The sequence below is a fragment of the Lycium barbarum genome, chromosome 9 (genome assembly GCF_019175385.1).
Source record: "Lycium barbarum isolate Lr01 chromosome 9, ASM1917538v2, whole genome shotgun sequence".
Taxonomy (NCBI): domain Eukaryota; kingdom Viridiplantae; phylum Streptophyta; class Magnoliopsida; order Solanales; family Solanaceae; genus Lycium; species Lycium barbarum.
Window position 1 is genome coordinate 21,871,503 of NC_083345.1, and position 26,699 is coordinate 21,898,201.

General features: G+C 34.0%; 3 protein-coding genes and 1 non-coding gene across 5 annotated transcripts; 2 read left to right on the plus strand and 2 right to left on the minus strand.

Moving 5' to 3' along the window:
* The first annotated feature begins 7,767 nt into the window (after nucleotides 1-7,767).
* LOC132610066 (uncharacterized) lies at nucleotides 7,768-11,875 on the plus strand. 2 transcript variants are annotated; one of them, XM_060324319.1, is made up of 3 exons: nucleotides 8,373-8,510; nucleotides 8,656-9,422; nucleotides 11,268-11,875. In XM_060324319.1, the coding sequence occupies exons 2-3, from the start codon at nucleotides 9,416-9,418 to the stop codon at nucleotides 11,636-11,638; spliced, it is 378 nt and encodes a 125-aa protein (XP_060180302.1). In that variant the 5' UTR covers nucleotides 8,373-8,510; nucleotides 8,656-9,415; the 3' UTR covers nucleotides 11,639-11,875. The 2 variants fall into 2 exon arrangements, with proteins under 2 accessions (XP_060180301.1, XP_060180302.1); XM_060324318.1 differs by lacking the exon at nucleotides 8,656-9,422 and having other exon boundaries at nucleotides 7,768-8,510.
* A 144-nt stretch (nucleotides 11,876-12,019) lies between these two features.
* Nucleotides 12,020-15,601, minus strand: LOC132610065 (putative pentatricopeptide repeat-containing protein At3g25060, mitochondrial). Its single transcript, XM_060324317.1, has one exon. The coding sequence runs from the start codon at nucleotides 15,276-15,278 to the stop codon at nucleotides 13,242-13,244; it is 2,037 nt and encodes a 678-aa protein (XP_060180300.1). The 5' UTR covers nucleotides 15,279-15,601; the 3' UTR covers nucleotides 12,020-13,241.
* Nucleotides 15,602-19,294: 3,693 nt separating this feature from the next.
* Nucleotides 19,295-26,666, plus strand: LOC132610067 (uncharacterized). Its single transcript, XM_060324320.1, has 13 exons — nucleotides 19,295-19,646; nucleotides 20,492-21,152; nucleotides 21,672-21,756; nucleotides 21,861-21,950; nucleotides 22,105-22,178; nucleotides 22,622-22,706; nucleotides 22,793-22,882; nucleotides 23,710-23,840; nucleotides 24,255-24,336; nucleotides 24,408-24,455; nucleotides 24,745-24,817; nucleotides 24,922-25,025; nucleotides 26,113-26,666. The coding sequence occupies exons 1-13, from the start codon at nucleotides 19,505-19,507 to the stop codon at nucleotides 26,221-26,223; spliced, it is 1,776 nt and encodes a 591-aa protein (XP_060180303.1). The 5' UTR covers nucleotides 19,295-19,504; the 3' UTR covers nucleotides 26,224-26,666.
* On the minus strand, nucleotides 19,320-19,392 carry TRNAK-UUU (transfer RNA lysine (anticodon UUU)). The gene has a single exon. It is a non-coding gene; the product is annotated as a tRNA-Lys (tRNA).
* Nucleotides 26,667-26,699: the final 33 nt, after the last annotated feature.

The following is a 26,699-nucleotide window of genomic DNA, read 5'->3' on the forward strand; positions in this document are numbered from 1 at the left end:
AAAATTAGATTAATGATTTTTTTCCTTATTTAATTTATTCAATATAAGATATTTGTTAAAAAGAAGAAATAACAGAAGAAAATCACATTAAATTTTAAAAGGAGTACTTTTTGTGCGGAAAAAACAAAAAACTGCCTTGTGCATGCTTTAGGTTTAGGATTTTTTCAATTTTTCTTTGTTTGGGATTCTTGCTACCAATTAGGATTTCTTTGTTTGGGATCCTTCCGACCAATTAGTATTCATTATAGATTTAGAGTTCTAGAGCATATGAAGAGGGGTATATTAAGTAAATATCAATGCTTAGTTGATCTTACTATCAACGTAGTATTAATATTATTGTTTTTGGTCAAACATAGTGCCTAGCTCAATCTGTTTTAGCTCTTTGCTATGTGTCGCTCAACTATGCTACTCATTTGTTATTTTAGTTTTGAAATTTCTATCAATTTGCAATTTAATTTACAATTTTTTTTTTAATTTATTTTTTGCAAAAAAAATGCTAAGAAGGATTTTTCTACAATGAATCTGGAGCGGAAGAAAGATGTGAATAGATTCATCGTAGACGAGGCGGTAAATCATGATAACTTCGTTATCGTCTTACACCCTGCTACTGTGGAGAAACTTCAGCTTTTCTCATCAAGGTTTTCAATTTAATCTTCTAATTGCAACTCTCTATATTGTATTGATTGCGGGTTTTTTTGGATAAATATTTACAGATACAATCAGTGCTTAGTAATATTTTGATGATAACTTTCTAGGTTTCGATTTTGAACTATGTAATCGCGTAGCGATTGAATTATTTAATGGCATAGCGTTTGAACTATTTAATGGCTTATTTGTCATTTGCTTAGGTTCTCGGTAAATGTTTTGTTGTTTTTAGATGCGGCGTAAAACTCTTGCAGGGTAAATTTCAAAGTGACAGGTAATTTACATAATAAACTTCATAATTGATTGTATACTTGTCGCATACTTTACAATTTATTGTCGTTATAAGCATGTTTAAAGCTTTTCTTCTTTGTATCTTTTGGTGCTCTTCAATTATGTCTTTCTATTTGCTAACGAAAGATAATTTTTCCTACCATAGTTTGATTTTGGTTTTTTCTTTTTTGTTCCTCTTTTTCTTAATACTGAAGTCTTTTAGGTTTGGTCAGCATCTATTGTTTCTTTCACTTTCGAATGAAACCCGGGTATGCATGGTTCATAGCCAAAAAGAGAACTTTCTAGGTTTCGATTTTGAACTATCTAATTGCGTAGCGTTTGAATTATTTAATGGCGTAGCATTTGAACTATTTAATGGCTTATTTGTCATTTGCTTAGATTTTTGATAACTGTTTTGTTGTTTGTAGATGTGTAAAGCGGCACAAACCTCTTGCCGGGTAAGTTTCAAACTAACAGGTAGTTTACATAATAAACTTAATAATTAATTATATACTTGTCGCATACTTTGCAGTTTATTATCGTTATAAGCATGTTTAAAGCTTTTCTTCTTTGCATCTTTTGATGCTATTCAATTATGTCTTTCTATTTGCTAACGAAGGATAAATTTTCCTTCTCATAGTTTGATTTTGCCTTTTTCTTTTTGTTCCTCTATTTCTTAATACTGAAGTCTTTTAGGTTTGGTCAGCATCTATTGTTCCTTTCAATTTCGAATGAAACCAAGGGTATGCATAGTTCATAGCCAAAAAGAGATTGGAGAGCCTGTGAAGAAGTCATGAAAAGAATAGATAATGCAATCACTGAAAGTACTTGCTTTATAACAAAGATGATAGACCTAATTATAATCTTTCACCTAATACGTTGGACTTTAAAATTAATAGTTTACATTATACACATCTTTCTTTATAAAAATTAGTACTTCGTTGACTAGAATCAATGTGTACTGTAGGAAATAAAACTTAAAATTTTATTATTTACATTCATGAATAATAGTCCTAAACTAAAAATAATTACAATTAACGTATCTCCAAGTAAATTAGGAGAGTCCTAAACTAAATACAATTGCTATTACCGTATCTCCAAGTAAATTTAGAGAAAGACCTTCTTGTATGACTATATATGACTAATTAAGCCAGTCAGTGAGACAACGTTTTTGTGGAGCTGACATACCTGTTGATAATTGTAAGATGAAGCAACTATTTCGTTAAACAAAATTTTTATTGGAGTTTGCGTTTGTACACTTTTGATTCCACAGAGCACTCAAGTTTTGTTAAATGTGAAACTCTTTATTTAAAGTAAATTAACGCTTTAAAATTAGACTTTTGATGTAACTTTTTTTGTGACAACATTGAAAGACGTATGATTGCTCTCTCTTCTTGCGTAATTATTATCGAGCACTTTCTCCTACATATTTTGTATCTATATCTCTTTCGTGGTCTTTTAAGTTAAAAAGGTGTTTGATCCTATGGTACTTCTATTTTCTTATTAACTGGGGTTTCACTATTTTCTTAGGATTTCGCTGTTGCTCGGGCTAACGAAAATTTAGCTTTGAAAAGTATGTACTCCCTCCGTCTCAATTTATGTGACACTTCTCACTTATTGAAATTAAAATGTTGTGAACTTTGAGCAATATTTTTAAATATAATTTTTCCATCATATTGACATGAGAAGAATTGCATCTTATAATATTTTTCATATAATTTTTGAATATGTAAATTTTAGTTTCAAAATTTTGAGTTGATCTAATCTCATTTAGCTTCGAAGATTAGTCAAATTGACTCTCGATGAACAAAAAATATCATATAAATTGGGACAGAGGGAGTACTATTTTTAGCTTGATCATATGCTAATTTGAATTGCTCAGATAGGTTTCCTTTATTTTGTTCGATTTTGCTTTATTTTTCTTGGATTAATGTATATTTTTAGATCAATCCTATGTTACTTTTATTTTTTCAATTGATTCTCCTCTAAGTTTTGCTTTATTGTTTGGACTATAAAGCCTATTTGGATTAGTTGAAAATAAGTGGCTTTTAAGCATAAGTGCTTAAAGTGCTGATTTTTTTTTTTATAAATAAGCAGTTACGTGCTTAGATAAAAGTGCTTAAAGGGTTTTTAGAAGGGTAGTATTAGAATTAACAAAAAATATATGGGATAAAAGGGTAAAGTTGTTGGTCAAACCAAAATGGCTTTTAAGCCAAAAAAAAAAAATAAGTTGGGGTTGAGCAACTTCTTAGTTTTGGCTTATTTTAAACACTTTTTAATTTAATTTAAACTGTTTTCTATTTTCACCAAACACTCAAATAAGTTAAAAATAACTTATAAGCTGATTTGACCAACTTATAAGCCAACCCAAATGGGCTCTATATATTTATTTAGAGCCCGTTTGGATTGGCTTATAAGCTGTTTTCAGCTTTTTTGAGTGTTTGACTGGCAAGCTTATAAGCCATTTTGTACTTAAACTAAGCCCAAAAAAAAATTGGGCTCGTTTAGCTTATCTAAAGCAACTTATAAGCTGTTTTCAGCTTATAAGCTACTTTTCTTAAGCCCATCCAAACAGGCTCTTAGTGTGATCCCGTGTTAATTAATTTTTGTCCACTTTTTCAGGAAAAACATATCCCTATGTCTATCAAATTCCAATTTTTTCTTTACTTTGTTCTTTTAAGTTATGTTTTGATTTCTTAATAGGTTCTTATTCTTTTTTTGATGTTGCGACAGTGTTTTATATCCGTGATTTATTTTCCTATTAAATTCTAGACTAATTTGGGTGAATAATATTTAATATACTCAATTTGGAACATGTTATTTCATTAGTTTTATTTTCATATCACCAAATAGATTAGACTTTCTAACACAAGTCTATTTTTACATCACCAAGTTCATTTGTTTTCTAACTATTTTGTTACCCCAACCGTCCCATTTTAACTGTCGTTTTAGCTTTTTCACTCATTAACAATAATAAAAAAAATATAAGGTATAGTTTTACTATTACCCCTATATATGAAATGTTATTTGAAAATTGAGGATTATTAAAAAGAACTACTTCGTTAATGTTAACGACATAGTTGGAAATAATTGTCAATTTTAATTAGTCTTGATTTTCTAAGCGGCAAGTATTTATGAACAATCTTTTTGAATTAAAGCGACAGTTAAAATAGAACGGAGATACTATTAGTAGCTATGAGGAGCACAAGTTGCCCATTACTTGACTAAAAAAGTTACTAAATTTTCCCTTCTAACTAAGTGCATGAACCATAACAACAACAGCCCAGTGAAATCCCACATCTTGGGGTCTGGGGAGGGTATAATGTACGCAGACCTTACTCCTACCAAGGTAGGATGGCTATTTCCGAAAGTGCATGAACCATATTAGTTAATAAAAGTTATTTTATATTGAGAATGAATCGCAAAATAAGATTTGACAAAAGAATATGTGCTATAAATAAACTAAAAAATATATGATGTTGAATGGCTGTAAATATAAAAAATCAAGATGTGAGAGTTTGCATAATAACTTAATCCATAAGCCAACCATCGATCTAACTAATATTTGAATCAAAAGACCTCATTTTTTTTCAAATTGCTTCCAAACTTAAATATCACCGAATTAAGAGATAGAAACAATGCTCTGTCTAATGAGGTCTCGTAATTTTAAAATCGTTTAGAATATGAAGTGAAAACAACAAATATCTAACTAATTTAAGTTAACTATTTATGTGGTGGGATGCATAAAATTCCTTTATAGAATGAACAATATTTCGATGGGAGCGCTTCCCCTATAACAGGCCTTACGTGGCAAGAACACGAATTAGTTGGGACGGATACCAAAAAGTTATAAAATAAAGGATATTTAACCTTTATTCAATTATTTTAAATTTAAATACTAGGTCTACATGCAAGTAGAAATTTATCACTTTTATATAAATTTCATTATATTCGACAGGGGATATCATAGATTTAGCGAACTAAACGGATAAACAACGAAAATCGTAGCTAAGTATATTTTTTTCTTTAGTGTTTGTTGTCAACTGAAGTACGCGCTTTGGTCACGCGCAAAACGCGTATGCCAGAACTGGATATTATAAGTATCTAAAGATAAGAGTACTTTTGGTTGAACTGATAAAATATCACATGTCATTAAAACTAATGGAAATATCGTGTGAAAAACATAACTGGGCTAAAAATGACCCTAGTTAAGATCATTTTCTATCTTTAGTTTTTCTCCAATTTTAGCGCCAATCACATCCAAAAGAAAAGTACAAACAAGATTATCACTTAATATAGATTGGGGGAAAAATAGAATTGGATAAACTACGATGAATTTTTAGCCTAGCCACGTTGAAGACACATGATGCTGCTATTCGCTTGATAACTTTATCAGTTAAGGCTAGAAGCGTTCGATTTTTACTAAAGGATTATATGTGCTTATAGTAATATAACAGGTATAAAAATATATTTACTTCAAACTTTAGGGACAAATTTGAGTTAAAAACTCACGAACTAACTTAAGGATTATACTCCTATCCTTAGCGGTCGTTTGGTACGTGGACAAAGTTATGCTGGGATTACAGTCTTGAGATTATAATCCTTGGGCTAAATAACCTCTGGATTACTTAGTACTTGTTCTTTGTTTGGTTCATTGGATTAAAGGTGGGATATACCATGTATAATCCAAAGCATGTGTTTGATATTAGTTATACCACCTAGGAAATGTGATAATATTATTCAAGATTGTGGTATAGTTTTATACCGGGACTAATTAGTAACTCAAACAAAACATGGTACAAATTTAACCCAAAAATTTAATATCGGTATATCCTGCCTTACATCGTCTACCAAACGACCCCTTATAGTGCTACTTTCTTTACTCAACCTGGCTCCCATGACCAGTAAGTTTTAGTTGGCTTAACAACTCTCTCTCTCTCTCTTTTTTTATTTTTTTTTTATACTCAATATCCATGTCGGACACTATAATTTGAATTCACATAATGTGAGATTTATTAAAGAATAAAGCGTTTCATATTAGTATTTTTTCCATTATTAAGATTTAAAATCCAAAATTTCTTAGTATTAAGAATTGAGAGATCCCACCACAACTCTTGGTGATCTCGATAATTCAACATTTCCATGAGCCAATGCTTTTATTTAAGCTAGGTTTCTTCTAAGAGATGAGTAACTTAATACATTGAACTATAACATTTGAAAATTCATCATTTTAACACCAGGCTGTTCAAGGAAAAACCAAAACTTAGTGTTTCTTCTTTAATTTGAATCCGAAAAGAACTTTCTATTTTCTTAGAGGAAATCTTTTTTCCTATAGAAAGCTAATACAATAACAACTTGACTCAATTCTCAAATAATAAGTTTGATTTTATGAATTTCTATTTTGTTCAACTTTGACATGTTTCGTTCTACCACTCAATAATTTATCTTGTGACAAATTACGAATTTTGTCAAAATAAGAGATTTTGTAAATCTGACAAGTAACCCATATTAATAGCAACTGAAATAAGCAAAATAATTAACTCATATTATTTTTAAAGTACTATATTAGATTCTACATCGTTCCAATTATAGCTCCCTACCGTTTAGTTTTGATTTTTTATGATACAGTCAAACTTCTCTATAATTGTCATTCGTTATAACAGTATTTCACTATAACGGTCTGATTTTCTCCGGAACCAATTTTTTATGTTATATTTTAATTCTCTATAACAGCAATGACATTCATTATAGCGGTACACTCTTTGTAAAATTACCTCTTTATAACAGTCACACTCAAATATTGTGTAATAATATTTTATAAGAAATATATTATCTATAAAATAAAATATTTAAATATTTATGATAATCACCATTAATGTCGTGTGCATAGTAAATTTCAAGTACGAATATCTAAAAATCTTCAATTATACTATTAAGCTTTTAGACAGCCTTTAAGGGAAAGCTATTGAATTCCCTTTTGCTGAAAGTTTGAACAATTCGACAGTTCAAATGTTATATTATTACTAAGAGATTGGAATTTAAGAAACAATCTACAATTTTAGAATTCTTACATCAAACTTAAAAATTTAAATACATATGTTCCATAGATTTTAATTCTTTATCGGTATGGTATAACTAGTTATGATTTTCTTAGTAATTTATTAGTCTTTTTAATTTTAATTAATGAAATATGAAAATCAATTGAGATTTTAAAATTAACAAGTATTTTTGGTTTCGTTTATACTAGCATAAAAAGTAAAAAAATTAGTACTTTTGTTTATAACAGTTAAATAAATTCTAAACATCAAATGCCAGTATACATACATAACATCAACTCACTATAGCAACCATGAAATTTTGGACAAAGGCTGCCATTATAGAAAAGTTTGATTATACTCCCTCAGGTTCAAAGTAAGTGTTCATTTAATTTTTTTTCACATTCCTTAAGAATACTAACTCTTATAAGAGAACAATAACTCCTAGAAAAAAATAGGTATTTTGATTAAACTACCCTTAATTAATACTGCTAAGACTCTTGCCTATTTATTGTCTTAAATAAATAGGGACAAATCTAGAAAGATAAAGTTAATTTCCTCTTGATTTTGTAAATGTACACTTATAAAGCTAAGTGAATACTTATTTTGAACCGAAGGGAGTAAATATTTTTGCGAAGTTGCAAACATTTTACTCTCAAAATCCATAGCAGTCAAAACAAGTTGGGAGTCTACAATCAAAGTTAAAAAATACAAGGGCTTATTCAGCAAAAAAAAAAAAAAGAAAAAGAAAAGGTACACAACATCTAACACGAAGAGCAAAGTCCTGTAATGTCCGAAACAGAGACAATATTAGTAGCAAAACAACAGTACTAATTCATTTTTATTTTATTTTTTATTTTGCACCCTTTTCTTCTTGCTTTCTCATTGCAATTGCTTTTCCCAAGTAAAGTGAAAAACCTCATCCCACTAATCCCAAAATAAACCCAACATACCATTTGCTTAGAGGAAGCAAAAGTTAAAAGTAGAACAAAAATGGCTTTTCCTTAAAGGATTAGCAACTAATCCCATAGATCTGTAGCTCAAAACCCTTAAAATTTTTCTATTAAAGTAACTAGCTTTATCCTTCTACAATTCTTTAAAGATGGGTTGTAAAAGATTAGGTTTTTTTATTATTAACCATCTCTGACTTGTAGTTTTTTTTTAGTGATTTTGTTACCATAAAGGGGCTTCTTTCCAATTCTTGACTGATAAATTTGGGTCTTTGAGCTTAGTTAAGGCAAGTTTAAAGCTTTAAAAGGTTGATTCTTTTTAGTGTAAAGATGATTCAATTGTTGTTTATGGTTCTTTGTTTGGAGGGTATGGTAGCATTTCTTTTAATGGTGAAGATTGGGCCACTGAGGGAACTGGTGATGAAGTTTTTGGATCAGGTGAAAATGAGAAAGGGTACTGTTTTAACTATTGCTGGTACTATATCAGCAATCTTATTTTCCAACTTTATTAGTATAATCAAGATTCAGAATAAGGGAGCTAAGCTTGGTACAATGACACCAATGGATCAGGTCTTGTGGAGAACCAACTTGCTTGAGGCTACTCTCATGGGTATGATCCTAACCCCTTTTTGTTGTTTATAATGCAAATAAGTGAATTTCATTCCCTTGTTACTGGTTTCTGATATTAAAACAATTGTCTTGTGATAATTTAATGGTATTATGGCGTTGCAAATGAAAATCACATTCTTGGTCAGTTGTTTTTGTTGAAGATAGGACTCTGTACACCGGGATGTGGATATGCACCACAGTATTCTTCCATTCCGGGACCAGCTTGAATGAAATTATCCCGGTCAAACCCTGTCGTCCAGCTCCTCGCGTAGGGCATGTCATTACCGAGGTGATGCCTAGGTACGGGCCGAAAAGGCAGCTTCCTCCACGCCCATAACTGAAAGCGATATTAGAAAATACGATTTTTTAGTCGTCATTTCAAGAGGTTTGTTTACATTAAAGGAACACACACTTAAAATATTACCTGGAGAAGAGCAAAAAATTCCACACACATCTCTGATATGGCCAATAAACGCTCGGCATAGACATCGGTAGAGGTACGCCAAAACAGCACTGCCCCAACTGTAATCTCCCAAGCGGTCCAGATGCTCCAAGAAGATCAAATATCGTAAGCTGACATGGGCACTAGATGTGTTCGGGAACAAGATGCCCCCGAATATAATGAGCAGATACAAACGGGTATGACAATCAACAACGTCCTGAGGAGTGCCGTCATCAATAGGAGGTTTTGCGAGCAAATAAGTGCAGAGTGCACTAATCTGCACCCGACTCTGTCCCGAGAAACGGGCCGTGGGACTAGGCACGAAGTGGGTGAGCCTAATCAACTCCGACACCCATGTCCTACCCGGAGGAGGCTCGTACTGACTGTATAATGACTCTTCATCTACCCGCAATCCAAACAAGACCTCGACATCCTGAAGTGATCGTGGCTTCACCGGCGCGTAGATGGAAGGTATGTGTCTCCGGCCTCTACTGCTCAACCATGGCCGTAATGAGCGCCCAGTCATGCTATACCCGACTAACGGACACACAACGATAGATACCACCCCAAAACAATATCTCTAAGACGCGGGGTGTGAGGGGTACTCGAGTAAAAGAGTCCACGCTCTCTGCAGCCTACGGGGATGGAGCCTAGTCCCTATCCCTATAACACCCGTCCATAATAACTTGGACCTATGATTGTCTTGCAAAAAAAGTACTAATCTATCATTGGGCCTCGAGTGATCATCAAGCCCCGAGTGAACATTCGGATCCATGAAAGTGTCTTGTCTGTAGAAACTAAATTATTCATTATTCTTGAAATTAAAGTGCAATTATATTAACTAATTAATCATTTATAGGAAATATGCGAATTATGATGATTATGTTGTATTATATTTTTTGAATAATTATATCTAATTATAATTATTCTCCTAACTATAATTAAAGAAATAACGAACTAATTTATTTACCGATTAACATGGGATAAACAATTTCACAAATAACTAAATTAACAATGCCATAATTAACAAATCATAGGAGATTACTATGTTTTCTCTAATTAAAGAATTAATAATTCATAAACAAAATAACAATTCATAATCAACAACTAATAAATTAACAAATATTAGTAGATTACTATATTTTTTCTAATTAAACAATTATCAATTCATAATCAATTAACAAAAAAAAAAAATTAAAACAAGCAAAACTGTTACTGCCCAACAGCAAAAAAAAAAAAACAATGTTTTTTCGAAATTCACCACTATGAAACGTTAAACAAGCTTAGGATTATAATGTATTTAACAAAATAATCAAAAAGTTCATAGTAGAATACCTTGATCGAAGCTTCTTGTAGGGTTGTATGTCGCTTTTTTCCTAAATTCGACCTTAGAATCTTGCTCGTTGACTTGAATATACCGATAATGTAAACTTTCCAAACGAAATTTGAATACAAAACGACGTCTTTTGGAAGTGGGCCCGACCTTTTTTCTCCTTCAATGGCGGACAATTTTTTTTTTTTTAAGTGTTGGGGGGACTAATGGTGGAACCCGATGGTTTTATGTCGGTGTCCTATAGCGCAGTATTTTTTTGCCGTAAAGGAGAGAAGGGATATCCTTTAGCGCAGTAAAATACTACTTTAAAGGACTTAACCGTGCCGTTACAGTTAAGTCCTTTAACGCAGTATTTATTGCGTTAAAGGTACTTTTGTACCCCTTTTTTTCTGGGATATTTTGGTTCAAGTCTCTTTTTTTTTTTTTTTTGAGTCATTTTGGTTCCGGACTCTGGAAGAGCTTGTCTCTAACAAAACTGAAGTATAAGAAAGTAGTTCTCCAAAATATCTTGGAATTTGAAAGATAAATTTGTCTAGAAGTCGTTTTACCTGAAATATCAACCATTGCTGTTGATATTCTATTGATGGTACGCCCATTGTTTCAAAATGTTCATCTTATACCTTAGTAAAGAAATGCTCTGAGTCACTCTCTTGCTCAGGTTGTTTGCTGATTCTCTGTTGAAGCTATTTGGTAATCTCGTTTGATATGACATGATTATGGAGTAACGATGAGCAAACTTAGGTAAAACTTAAATATGTCTCAAGATAATAGCTAATTGCTTGAGTGAAAGGATATCCCATTACTTACAAATCTTAAACAGTATAGCAGTATGTAGATCTGCTTCTGCGATATTATGTTTTTAGGTTGAGAAAGCATAAGAGTTGGTACCTGGAATTTTGCATTTTCAGTGTCTTCTTATTCATTAGAGTACTAATTTCTATTTTTTCTAATTTATCTGCATTTGAATGGCATATATCGCACAGGGTTTTTGCTGTTTCTTGGATTCTTAATTGATCGTATGCACCATTACCTTCGGAAACTGATAGTATTGAGGAATACTGCGGGATCTTCAAAGAAAGAATTTGAAAGGCTTGAGAAAGAAAAGGCGCAGCTTAAGGAGAAGGCAGATAAAGCTGCTGAGGAAATGAAACTATCGCAGAAAGAAATCTCTAGTTTAAAAGAGACATTGAAGAAGGTTAAGTTGGAGTCGGAGGAGACAGACAAACGAGTTGAAACTGCGGAAGCTTATGTTGCTGCTCTCCAAAAACAAGCAGCAGATCTACTTTTAGAATATGATCGTCTATTAGAAGACAATCAAAATCTTCAGAATCAAGCTCATGGTTATCGGAGTTGAGAAAATAGACACAACCCATTGGTTCAAATCACTACCCTGTAACGTTTTTATAACTGGCTGTGTTGACTGAAGATTTTGTGCTCGTATGTCTTGGCCCTTCTTTTAGCAGAAGGGATTTTGGGAATGTTGTTAATTATTGAGATCTTGTAATATTGTTTTTCAGGTATAGACATTGTTAAATTCACGGCCTTTTGGCGTCCGGCCTATCAATGTGTCTTTTCTTTATTCTTAACTCAATTGAAAGTTCAAACAGAAATATGTGGGCAAAAGCTTTCCTTGAGTTTTGCCTTCTTTTAAACTTGAAACAAATGCAATGTTAATAGCTTACTAGGAAGAAAAGCATTCCTTCAGCCAGTAAATGGGATGATTGAAAGCCACTGGATGCTCATGATAAAGAATGAATCTATTGTACAAGTCTTTTGCTCTTTGGTTGTGAACATATAGGCTATTGACAAACGATAGGCAGTAGCTAATAGCACATGAATTCATTCAAACTAGTAAAAGCTTTGAAGAAATGAAAGAGCAGTCCACTTGTAAATATTTGCTCTTCCTTGACAGCTCCTCACTAGATTACAATAGAAAATGTCTATGATGCTTTATGAAAATTTTAGCAATTTACCATTAACAGAAAATAACTTCTGACAACTTAAATGATCTTGTACAGATACAGTAGAAGTATAGCCACTTGGGACACACTCTAGAATGCCTGATTAATTTGTGCCAAAAATTATGTAGGAGAGAAGAAATGCAGGAAACCTTTTGGAGCATGTCCATTGAATTGTGTCAGAAGTGCTTCACCGCATTCCAGTTAGTGCTACCAAAACATTAAAATGGAAATCAACCCACTCTTTCGGCTGGAGCCTTGGAGATCAAAATTCAAACTCCGGTTCAGCTCTTAGACAAGAAAAGAATCAATCTGCCAACTCCAAAGAAGTATAAAGCAATATTTACATTTAGCAGTCAGACTTGAGAAGGTATGCAACATATCATCTGCCGTTCCATGATAAAATCCGCGTAACAGAGTCAATCTTTGTTAGTCATCTTTGATACTGACACATGCATTTTAATTTTGTCATTCTGATGGAACTTGCAGGACAGCTAACTCAACTGCTTAAGTTGATTCTTCAAAATACTAACTCAGCACCTTGTTGGAAGCTTGGTACAAATTTCCGTTGGCTTGCCTCTCTCAGAGAAGAGGTGGTAGCAACTTATTTCCTGCTTGAAGTGGGTCCTCAGTTAGAATGTCATTGAAGCAATAATGTTGCGAAAGCCCATTCAGATTCTTAATTTAATAAATATGCACGAACATCCTGCAGTGCCAGTGCACCACCAGGAGAAATTCTAGGACACAAGTGCATACAACTCCTAATATTCAATGTGGGCCAAAAAATTCCCAGAGTCGGGGGAAACAGGCAGCAAAAGTATCCTTCTGCTCATCCACCAGATGATAGCACTCTGTAAATTCTACAGATAACCATAATAATCTTTTAGGTGAAGGACCTCTGATTGAAGGCCAAGGCAGCAACAAATACATTTTCCTCGTATTCTTAGTTTTTATCCAGTATCTCACAGGATGATATATCTCTGCATGGCAAGACAAGTTTCACCAGTAGTCGCCACAGGAGCATATTCCATCCTTAAAGTGATGAAATCGTTTAACATCCCTTACAATAATATCTCTTTTTACAATAACAGATATAAACTTTGTTACTTCATGGCAGTCACCACAGACCCTCAGGTTCTTTGTGATAAATAATCGGGTTCCTGGTGCGGTGTTTAAGAGCCCAAAAGCAATGGCAAGTCTCTCACTATGATTACACAACATTTTCACTTTGACCTCTTCTTCAAGATTCTGCAATACAAATTCAGTCTTCGGGACATACCCCATAGCTTTCATCTCATTCTCCAAATTGCATAGAAGTCCCATTATCTGTTCATATTGAGGGTGACTTGTATCACCCATAAGAAAAGCATGGAGTCTCCCATTTACCTCTACAGCACTGTAGCCAGGAACTTTTGTCATCCCTGTCTTTTTCATAAGCTTCCTCGCAGCAGCTGCTTTATCCCACATTTTTGCTGCTGCAAAGAAATTTGCTACTAATATGAAAGTACCTGTGTTCTCCGGAATTAGTTCAAGTACCCTGTTTGCTGCCAATTCTCCAATGGAAAATTTCTTATGCTTGTGGCAACCAGATAGAAGGGCAACCCAAACAGCAACCCCAGGTTTAGTTTCCATAGAAATGATAAGATCTTTAGCTTCTTCTACTTCACCAGATCGAGCTAAAAGATCAACCAAACAAGCATAATGCTTCTCAGAAGGTTTGATTTTGTATTCATTAATCATTACATCAAACCAATGTCGTCCTTCCTCCACTAATCCCGAGTGACTCAGAGCTGAAAGGAGAGCAGCAAAAGTTGCATGATCTGGTTCTATCTTGTCCTTCATTTCCTGGAAAAGGGTAAGTGCCTCTCTTCCATGCCCATGGATCCCATAGCACGCTATAATCGTATTCCAACATATCAAGTCCTTCGAACTCATATTGTCATAAATGGAACGGGCACAAGAAATGAGCCCACATTTAGCGTACACATCAATCAGTGCAGTACTCAAAACTTGGTCCATAATGACTTTCCTTGCAACATAACCATGAATTGATCTACCCAACTTTAAAGAGCCAACATGAGAACATGCTAGAAGTGCACTTACAAGTGAAGCTACATCAGGTGTGAATCCCGACACTTGCATCTCTATCAACAGTTGAAGAGCATTGACAGCAAAGCCATTTTGAGCAAAGCCAGAAATCAAAGCACTCCAAGAAACAGTATTCTTAGAGGGCATTTTTCGAAATACACGAGTAGCTATCTCCAACTCTCCATTCTTGGCATACATATCAACAAGACTAGTCAACATATTAACATCCATAGGAAGCGTTCTTCGGATCATATAACCATGGACCGACGAACCCAATTTCGTGTCAGCAATATTAGCAGAAGCCTGCATCAAACTCAACATAACAACACCATCACCTACCATTCCTTCCCTTTGCATCCACCTATACAAATCCACAGCCTCTCTCCCTTTCCCACTATGTACAAAACCCGTTATCATCGTAGTCCAACAAACTATATCCCTCTTCCCCATCTTCTCAAATACATCTATTGCTTTATCCATCTTCCCGCATTTCGCATAAAGATTCAAAACAGATGACCCAACAAAGACATCATTCTCATAACCACAACAAATCGCTTTTTCCCAAACCTTTTCACCCATTTCAAGATCCTGCAAGATTATACAAGCCTTAAGTGCCACAGTAAAAGTTGAGCTATCAGGTTTAACACCTTCAAGAACCATTTGATTATAAACATTTACAACCTCAACAGGAACCCCATTTTTCGAATAGGCAATGATCATTGCATTCCAAGAATCTACTCTTCTCAGGGGAATTTTATCGAACACTTTGTGGGCAGATTCAAGATCACCCGTTTTACCATATGATGATATTAATTGGGTAATGGAGTTTCCATGGGAAAATAGCCCAGATGATACCATAACAGCATGGATTTGAGAAATCAATGCACTATGTTTACAGCTCAATAATAGAGGTTTGAGTTCATATGGTAACAAGTTCTTTAAGCGCATTTATGTATACTGGGAAATTTGAAGTTTTCACCTCTTATAGTAGTAGCCGTTGCTATAACTGCCGGTACAAGCAGGTAAGGGAGTTGGAGGGAAACAAATGTGTTTTTTTTTTTTTTTAATCAAAGAGAAAATTAGAAAAAGGAAAAGACTTTAAACAAAAATACATTATAAACAAAACCACAAGAAAATAGAAATAAAATGTGTTTTGCCTAGTTGTTCGAGTGAATTCTTTGCTTCTCATAGAGTATTTGAATTTCTCATCATTTACTTACTTGTTTCTCATGTATTTTGTTATATTTTATTATATATAACTCTTGCCCAACTCTGAGTGGCGTGGATATATTCCATTTCTTTTATAGTGGGAGTTAGCCTCGTAACTTTATGATTTTTCATTATTAGTGTCATAGAAGCTCCATAAATGAACTGTCTAATATGAATTGATGGGTACTCATATAGTATGTCCAAATGACTTATTTATTTTACAAAAAATTATTTCTACTGCTAAATAAATAAAAACAGATGGTTGATGGGTACTCGTAGATGCACCGATATGTAGGTATGAGACTACGGTAAGTGAAGGTATTAAAAGGAGATGGGGTAAACCTAAAATTACTTGGAAGGAAGTGTACTCAAAAGACTTGCAAATCTTTGGTATCAATACAGACTTAACTTAAGATAGAGCATGATGGGAAAAAAAAGATCCATATAAGTGATAACTACTAGTTGAGGAGATGTTCAAACTCGCGTTATAATAACCTAACTAGTGTAATCCCACAAATCAAGTGTAAGAGTGTAGGATGTATTACTAAGGTAGTTGTTGTTGTAATTATTATTATTATTATTATTATTATTATTATTATTAGCGTGTGTGTGCTATATATATATGGCTTGATTTATGATTATGGCACACTTCAAATCAAATACTACGTATTTCATTCAAATCATTTATTCTAGGGAAAAGGGTCATATTTACCCCTCTACTATGTGAAAAAGGTCACATTTATCCTCCGTTATAGTATCGGTACAAATATACCCCCGACGTTATACAAGTGATTTAAATATACCCCTCTTCTGTTAAGTTATCCAAGGTGGACGTTAGGGGTGTTCAAACGAGACCGAAAAACCGATCCGAACCGATAAACCAAGTCAAACCGATTTAATAAACCGAAAACCGGCTCGGTTTGGTTTGGTTTGGTTTTAGATTTTTAAAAACCGATAACATTTAGTTTGATTTGGTGTTACCCATAAAAAAAACCGAACTAAACCGAACCGAACCGATAAATATGTACATATTTAAAATATTATATATATTTATATATGTTAATATTTATATATGTTAATTAAACTTTATCTATTTTTTAACTTCTTCATAATTTAGGACCATTCCAAGAGAAAAGTCTAGCTCATGTTCCCCAAGCCTATTTACGTTTAAAGTAAAATAAAAATCTCTTACTGAATAGTTAACATAAATAAACTCTGCATGATTACATTTGTCTGTTAAAAGGTTTCTTTGCTGAATTTTCTTATTCTACTTTTTGGTATTTTTTTTTTTAATACAAACACATGCTAAATATTCTAAAAAGAAGTTATGTTTTGTGAGTGCACCATGCACTATCTTTTGTTCCTTTTTTCTCTTTTTCATGATGTCCATTCTTGTCTGTTGTGGCTAGGCTTGTTAAGTGGTACTTTGTGTTGTTGCGTGCCAGCTTCACCACAGCTCCACATCAGAATCATCATCAAGGCAATAGAGCTTCGTCCTTTCAAGATGAACAGCAACCGCTCTTGCTGGTTGGCTTGCCATTCTGTTCTTGATTGAAGCAGCCATAGGCCATAGCCATGAAAGCCTGTTCTACATTAGTGGCACTTTTTGCACTTGTTTCCATGAAAGGTATGCCAATTTCATCAGCAAAAGCCTGAGCTGTCTCTGTGGAAACTACCTTCTGTGCTGTGAGATCACATTTATTTCCAACAAGAAGTATTATCACTTGCATATCGGTCTATTTCACTCAACCATTGCTTGACATTGTTGAAGCTCTCTTGGTCGGTTACATCATAAACCACAATTATTCCGTGTGCACCGCGATAGTACAAGAAGCTTTAATCCTTGTAAGTCTGTAACTTTTTCTTCCCTTTTATTTTTTGGTTACTTTTTGTATATTCCCTACTCTTTGTTTGTGTAATTATTTTTGTGTCTTTGAAGTTTTACTTGAATGAATTGCTTCTCTAGTCTTTCATCTTGTATGTGTTTTTTATTTTATTTCTCTGTTATTTTAGATTTTCTCCACTGATTTAGATTTTTTTCTGTTGATTTAGTTTTTATCTAATGATTTTGAATTTCTCTATTTATTTAGATTTTTGGATACTTTTTTTTCAGATGGAAACTACAACTATTCAAAAGTGCAAGTTTGTCAATTTTTTTGCATTATAAAATATATTATTACAACCCGGAAAAACCGAACCAAACCGATAAAACCGACAAAACCGATAAAACCGAAACCGATAGAATTTATACTATAATGGTTTGGTTTGGTCTGAATATTAAAAAAAACCGCCTTGATTGGTTTGGTTTGGTTTTCGCCAAAAACCGAGTCAAACCGGACCATGAACACCTCTAGTGGACGTGTACTCCCACGTGGCATTGAAATTTTGGTGAGGTGGACGCCACGTGACATGCCACCTCACAGCCCCAACCTCTTTACACCACCCCAACCACTTCTCCTTCCACCATTAACATCTTCTCTCCTCCACCACCATTGCAACCATCAAGACCATCACCATTTTCACCGTCTTTCCTTTCATTGTTTCCCACAGCCACGACTTTCTTCGAAAAGGATTATCAATCAGCTTTAGTTGAAGCTGTACAATTTTACATTGCACAAATCATAGGGGCCTCAAGACCGTCAAAATTTGATTTTGTTGTTTTGCCTTTCAAGAAATGAAACAAAATTCAACCTTCCCAGACGTATTGAGAACATAATCACTAACTCTGTTCTAATAACAAGGATTCATCTCTAGTTATGATTCGTTATGGATTTCGGATATTTTTTTTCTTTTTGATTAGAATCTCATTTTGGAATTTGACACTAAAGCTGACTGCACTGGAATGAAGGATGCTTCAAAGATTTAGAGTTTCTGGTTGTTAAAAGTAAAATCTTTTGTTCATAAATTGAACATTACATAGTCTTGGGATACAAAGAATTACAACAGAGGGGAAATAATTTTTAAAAAATCCATTAAGTTGGGTGGTAAATCAAAATGGCCAAATAAAATTAAGAGAGAGAGAAGAATCATGAAAGGAACTTGAGATGCAAGAGCCAAGTACCCAACAGTATTTGCAAGTGACCACCAACATTTTTTAGTTTTATACACCATCTCCACCTCCACTCAGTTATGGTGGTGTTATCGTGTTGATGGTGACAGTAATGGTGGAAGAAGATGTGGGGTGTGGGGAGGGGGGTGGTGTAAAGAGGTTGGGGTTGTGAGTTGGCATGCCACGTGGCGTCCATCCTATTTTAGGGCGTGGGATAAATAAATAAATAAATAAATAAATAAGGACATAATGGAAAAAGAAATAAGATAACAATGTGATTACATCAAATCAATTGTCACAATTTTTTTTTTTTATCATTATGTAAAATGAATTTAACAATACAATATAATCAAATTTAAATAACAATCAAATATGATAATAGAGAAGAAATACATTACGTAACAACCTTCAAATATATAATTCATTTCCAGGTTCTTCTGAAACTAAATTCAAACTGTCCTAAAGAACATAAAATTTGTTAAACCTTATGCCCCAAAAATAGAAAAATTGAAGAACAAAATAAGAAGCAAACTATCCTAAAGAAGATAAAATTTGTTGAGCCTTGTACCAAAAAAACAAAATAAGAAATAAACAGTCCTAAAGAAGATAAAATTTGTTGAACCATATGCCAAAAATAAAAATAAAAATTGAAGAACAAAATAAGAAACAAGTTCGTTGAACCTTATGCCAAAGAAAAAAATAAAATAAATTGAAGAAGAAAAATAAGAAAACGCCGTCTGTGGGAATCGAACCCACGACCACATGGTTAAAAGCCATGCGCTCTACCAGCTGAGCTAAGACGGCTTCATGATGCGATGAAACTACTTTTAGAATTGTACTAATAATAATAACTAGGATGAGGCCGTATTTGTTTTACATTGTGTGATGCTCGAAAGAAGCTGTTCAGGATTCAGCAATGGCGGAGATCTCTGAATCACCAATTTCCTCCGATCCACCAAACCCTAACTCGGATTTGGATCCTCAAACAATGCGTAAAACAAAGCCTGGATTGAAGCGTTTATTTCTCACACTCACTGTCTTCATCTCTTTCCTCATCGGTAAAACCCTACACTCTCTTCATTCCATTTATTATCTTGTGTAACACTTTTCTCTTTTTGATAGTCAAACGAGTTAATTTTTTCATATGCCTTAATTATGGTGATTTATACTAGTAGTGTTTAATGTAGTTTACAAATATGTAAATTTTATTTCGAAAAACTTGAAGATCTTACATTCAAACACACAGTCAAAATTAAGTAGGCCTTTTCCCATGAAAACCAAATATTTTTCACTTTATTTGGAATTTTTGAAGATGGAGTTGTGTTTGGTTATAGTTTTTGCAAAGACTATTTGATTGTTTGAATATACTGAAAGTGAAAAAAAGTGAATGCCTTAATTATGGTGATTTATACTAGTAGTGTTTAATGTAGTTTACAAATATGTAAATTTTATTTCGAAAAACTTGAAGATCTTACATTCAAACACACAGTCAAAATTAAGTAGGCCTTTTCCCATGAAAACCAAATATTTTTCACTTTATTTGGAATTTTTGAAGATGGAGTTGTGTTTGGTTATAGTTTTTGCAAAGACTATTTGATTGTTTGAATATACTGAAAGTGAAAAAAAGTGAAAATAGAGTTTTAGGTGTTTTTCAAATTCCAAATACAACTTCAAATTGTATTTGGAATTTTCATGGCGAAACGTTGATTTTCAAATAAAGTGAAAAAACATTCCGGAAAAAGTGAATAATTCTCATGGTCAAACGGTTCCTTAAGTTTGAATCTCGAAAAGCGAAAAATGTCACATAAATTTGGATAGAGGGAGTATCGTTTTTCTGTCTATTTAAACTCTCATTTTCAAAACTCTTATCAATTTATTCTTCTGTTTCTTATGTATAATACAGCTTTGCCTTTCTTACTAAAGTCAATAGAGATTTACCGAGCACCATTGCCATTTGAAGACATAGAGTTACTATCAACGGAAATGGAGAAGAATCATTTGTTGTTTCCTTGCCAATTTCAAGCAGTTTTTGTGAACTTCAATGACATTACTGATGTAAATGAGCTAGGGCTTTTAATCAATTCCCATATGCAAAAATTGACTTCAGAAAATACTCAGGCTTGTGGCACGTGTGGGAACAACTTTACCGTAGCAGTAACTATTGATTCCAATTCTAACTGTATTAATGGCAACGATAAATGGCAATGCGGTGTGTTGAATGGATTCGATAAGTCGAATGCTCATGATGAGGATTTTGATGAGTATTTGGAGTCGATATTGGATAGTAAGAATAGGAATGTTTATACAGTTGTGGTGGTGAATAGGAAGGATGAGGAGGATGTTAGAGTCGTTGTTGGTAAATATAGGCATGCTTGGATAGTAGGAAAAGATTCTGTGGAGAAAGCTGTTGAGAAAATGGCAGAGATTTTTGTCAATGTGTTTGTGAATGGTGGGAAGGAAGAAGGATCAATTCGTGGGGAATTCATGCCTGTAGGTGCAGATGGAAAGGTTGTACTTTCGTTCAGTCTTTTGAATTCTGATCCGCATGATTGGGTTTATGATTGGTAATCACTGGATCCTAATTTACTTTTACATTGTTTCTCATTGCCAATAATGGAGTCTATAATGGTCTTCTTCGTGCCATGGTATAGTGTTTCTGTTACTCCCTTAGTTTCAATTTGTTTGTCTGGTTTTGACTTGGCACGGAGTTTTAAGAAAGGAAAGAAGACTTTTGAATCTTGTGGTCTTAAACTAAAGATATGTTGAATGTACCAAAATGTCCTTTAATCTTGTGGTCTTAAACATGCCATGTGTAAAGTTGGAATTAAAGAGTTGCCCAAAAAAAGGAAAAAGGCATTCTTTTTGCAACCGACTAAAAATGAAAGTGAGTCAAACAAATTGAAATGGAGGGAGTTTTTTTATTTGAACTAACGATGTAGTGTGTATTGGTTAATATCTCTGTAGTTTACTTGTGTTGCTGAAGTTCATATGTCGCGAATGTCATATGTTTATCCTTGTTTAGGTAATACCGAATCAAACATATTACCTCTTTACTTATTTAAAATATTATCATCTATTTATAGGGATTTTCGGGAGTTAGATGAGATTCTGCTGGCTCCTGTTGTGGATGCTTTAAGACCAGTTGCTGATATTAGTGTGGAAAGTCAGGTTAGCTGTCTAACCTTTATATTCTTATACCACTTAAGGAGTTAGGGTATATCTTTTCTTTGGTTCCTTTGAAGTTATACTTATTGAGCTCTTTTGTATTGCAGGTTCTATATCATACTCCAAAGTCTTCATATTCATATTGGGATGACACGCAGGGTAGCTACATTTTCAGTACAAAAGATCTTCCTTTCTTTGTAAGTTAACTCAATGACTAATGTGAATCTGACATTCTTATTGATGGTCAAAGTATTGAATAAAGCCCCCCACCCCACCCCTACCCCCCAAAGAAGCGGAAAGGACAGAAAATCAAACATCATCCGGATTTGTATAATATCTGAGTTTTTGTAGGTAAATTCAAATGAATGGCACTTGGATACTTCAACAGCAGCTGGCGGGCGGTCAAAAGTCCTGCATTTTGTGTTGTATGTTTTTTATTCTTTTAACAGTTTCTCTTAATGGAGATCTCATTTAAAGAATAACTTGCAGAAGCTTCGATCACTGATGTTACATTGTTAACTTTTTTATGCTTTGATATTTGTGAACTGACAGTAAAGTATGTGGAATATCATTAGCATAGCATCTACTCATTAAAGTATTTTTCCCCATTCATTTTAAATGGAAATTGTTGACTTTGAATATACTTGTTTAGGCAAAAGAGAAATACCACTGTGTTCCGTATTTGATAACTCTTTGAGGATTCTGCCCAATCCTGTTCAAGTCTACTACTTAAGGTCAAATTCTGACATGTATTCTGAAAAAGAAGAAAACGAGTTCCTTGAGCACTATGCATTGCAAAATCCAGTCATGTTAAATGATTGTTCTTTCATATTTAGTAAGATATAGTAACCGGGTTTCCCAATGCCAGATATGCACCATCTGCAAAAGAGTGCCCTCTAAAGTTGCAGTTGCCAAATGGAGAGATGTCCATGACAAATGGTTTTATATCACCGGTGAGTATTAAATTTATTGTCTCGATGATTATATCTGTGTTGGCCATTTCATATATTATCATGCAGTCTAATACAGTTGATTCCAGATGTGGGGAGGTATTGTTGTTTGGAATCCACCAGCCTCTGTAGAGAATTCTCAAATGCAACAACTTTCCAGGCACAAAATTTCCTCTGAGGTAAGCAGCCTCTCCTTATGATGTCTAACAGTTTAAAAGTCAAGACGAATGAGCCACATTGAGAAAAAGATTTAAGAATATACAGTTCTGCGACATGGCCATTCCTTTTCTTTGAGGTCTTTTTTTTTTTTCCTGGAAAGAGAAGGGAGGTGTTACAGTGCCTATATATATATCTATGCATTCTTCACATGGGTTTTAATTTGTTGTATTTTTTTCTGTTATTCGTGTACTTTCACCTGCACATACAATCTTGTCCATATGCATTTAGTTCCGCTTTAAATGGTTGTTGCTTTGGCAACCTGAGTATATTAGGCATGTTTATGTAGCTGAGTATATTTGCGGGCATGCATGTGTGAGAGATATTACATGAAAAATATGTTTACCTGGATCATGAATCCAGAATGAGAAAGTGGGAAATAATTCTCATCAACTTTAGCGGGCTTTATCAAAATCAACAACAAACTTATCTCACTGTCGAAGTAATTTCTACATTGATTCCTTGTTTCTTCATTCTTTTTTTGGTTGTTGTTGTTGTTGTTTTGTGTGTTTCCTATGTTTATCTGTCTACTAAGCAAGTGGTGCGCAATATATTTCTTCCCTAACACTAGAGTAAGAGGACACAAGGATATACTGCAACTTTCACTGATTAAGAAGCGGATATACTGAAACTTTGTACATTCTACGGCATATTCTCTAATTGAATGGCCAAGAATGAACCCCTTACTTTTTGTAAGGGAAATAAAGACAGCATCATGTGACGGTCATGCCTTTGTTTCTTTTCTATGTTTTTCACAACATAAGATTGACAAATCCGCATTCTGAAACAGGAATTGAAGATGATTTCCGAAGTTTTCATGGGACAGTTGCGCCAGCTATTTGGTCTGAAGTCTGAGAGCCTTTATGTTGGTGGATCTGCCACATCTGTACTTTTAACCAGCGAAAAAGGCTTCGCAGAATGGTAAGATACTGCTTAGGATGGATAAAGGTGGAATGTAAGAATCAGCTTAAGAACATTGCATGCTTGCTTAAATAAAACTAAACCACTGATGTAAGTGGATTCATAGCTGATAAGAACCATTTCCTTTTTCATTTTCTATTGGATATAAGTGTATTAAGTCACTAAAACTTCAGCCTTTCCTCGATTTGTGTCAGAATCTCCTTGTTGCATATATATATTTTTTTAAATCATTCGGGGATTGAAACACTTTTTCTTGGTGAATGTCATTATATGTTGTTTTACACAACTGTCTGATTGCAAAACTATCATTTGATTTCAGTGACGACACTTTTAATTTAATTTGATCCAATTTAGATGCAGATATCCTAAGGGCATATATTTGATCATATGTCATTCTAAAAATTCTTGTTTTAGGGAGTTGGACGTGTTATCTAGGCATCACACATGTTTCAATCTTCTTCAGTGTGGCACCACCCTTGGGTCTCTCTCTCGATTGGTGGGTCATCAGCTGCGACTCCTTTCTGCTTACCTTCATTCTTGTAGGTTTTGACACTTTTCTCCATCCAGGTCCAGTCACTTCCCAGGATGATCATCATGGATGAAATAGGAAAACAGGTCAGAGTTTTACTCGATGAACTTTTTGTAGCTTCATAGTTTTCAGTTGTAAATATCTAACTTATTTAAATGTACCTTCTTGTTCCCCTTCAGAAAATATTTGTTTGAATCTAATTACTTATCTAGCTTTTTCCAGAGTTCATGAAAGTAAAAAGGATCTGTCTTTTTCCGTTTAAAATATGTTGCTTGTGGAATTTTATGGTTTAACATATTGGTGAACTCTTTTTACATCACCTATCAAAACATATTGGTAAATTATCAGCACTCATAATTCTGACTAATTGATCAGGTAAAGTATTCTCTTGAAGCTGCAAAATTAGCTCTGGGCAATGTGTCCTTAGGATATTCCGATGCTTCTGCTGGTACGTTTCCCTTGGTATTAGTAATTCGACATGGTTACAACTAGTAATTGCCTTGTGCAGTTCTCTTTATAAAAATTCTAATAAGTATTCTTGTTTATTGTCAGTTTACTCAAGAAAAGCAAGAGCCTTAGCAGAGGATGCCTTTTATCATCCATCTATGATGTCCGTGAGCTACTACTCATTTGAGCACTGTTTTGCTGTATATTCGGTAAGCTTCATGTCACTGAAGTATAATATATCGAGATGGCATTCACAAGCTTTTAGTACTGTTAACAATTAACTATAAGATCCCACTTTCTTCGACTCAGTGTCCATCTCCTTTTAGTAATTACACTTAACTATATCACTTCCACTTTCGTGTCAAAGGTAGGATATGGTAGGGCACATGTGCATAAGCAGATTCCAGTTCTGCGTTTCTTCTGTGTATGAAATTATGTTAACACAACGAAGACGACCAGCATATCACCATTCAATTGGTTATTTCCTAGTGCAATTATTAAAAGCACAAGCCTTTGGAAATACTCCCTCCAGATCAAAAGGGTGTCCACTTAAAAAAATTTTCTTGAATCAAAAAGAGTGTCCACTTATCAAATCAAGAAAGAATTGATCTTACTTTTCTAGATTTGCCCCTATTAAGTGCTATGTGATCAAATCCCAATTCCCATTTAATTAGGGACAGTTTAGTCAAATTATCAATTTTTTTCTTGGAGTTAGTATTTTCTAGGGTTGTGCAAATGGCTAAGTGGACACTCTTTTTGATCCCGAGGGAGTAACATTTAATGTGTGTTTACTGCTAATGGGGAGGAGTGTTGCTTGAAGGATATCTACATGTGTCTTTGATACGAAGAAATATCTAGGAACACATTTATAACCTGTGGGTGGGTAGTTTACATATAGAGTAAGCTTCGATACTTTTGAATTGACTATTCTAATTCTAGCTTGTTGTTCTCTTTTTCTTCTGTGACACCATAGTTATAAAATCTGACAGCACTGAACTTTTATCCAGCTTCAGCAAGTCAATTCCCATTCTAACCTGTTAAGCCATCATAATTTAGTTAGTTTCAGTGACTTGCTTTTCGCATTCGTATAATTTAAGAGGCTGCATCAGACTCATTTTGCACTTCTCAATTTCACTTCTGTTTCTTTCATTTTAAAGAGTAACTAGGGATTAACATTCTTTCTCTACTTAATGCTAGCGATAGTGTGGATTTTATTCTCATTCCATCACTTGTAGTCCAGCAAGGAGATTAATCTGGATGGAGGAAATAAATGTTTATCTTTGTGTTGTTATGCAGCCTTTCTTTCTGCCAGTTTCGCTGCATGTGCTTCTTGCAGTCATCAGAGAATGGAAAAGATACAAAGTGGAAAACAGAAAGTATCTTGCATGGAAGGACAAACTCGAGTAGCATGTCGGAATCACAGATAAAACTTGATGTGGGTGCTTGTAGCCAAATCTGAAAGAGTGGAAGAACAAAAACTGGTGTCCATGGACAATGCAGAAGTTTTGTAGGAAAAGCTTGTGAGGCTTGATTGGAGATGACACCTCCGGTGGTACTGCACCCCAAAAGTTTTGGATCCCCAGTGAGATCTGAACTACAGTCCGTGAAGAATTTGTACAAAAATGACTAGATACACGTCACGTTTATATGTAGTCTGACGCTGGCGTGCAGCGCATTGTGCGACAAAGTAAAATTTACTTTTTGTGCAATTCATTGTCATAGTTAAATTTGCCTTCGACATTAAGACTTCGACTGAAATACACTTTCCTGCCACAATGATGATGCAGAAAAAATTGTTATCACTTGATTTTAGCAATTAATGAGGAATTCTTTACTATAGAATGGAACAAGTATACTGATAATGAGGATGTCACTTTATTTGG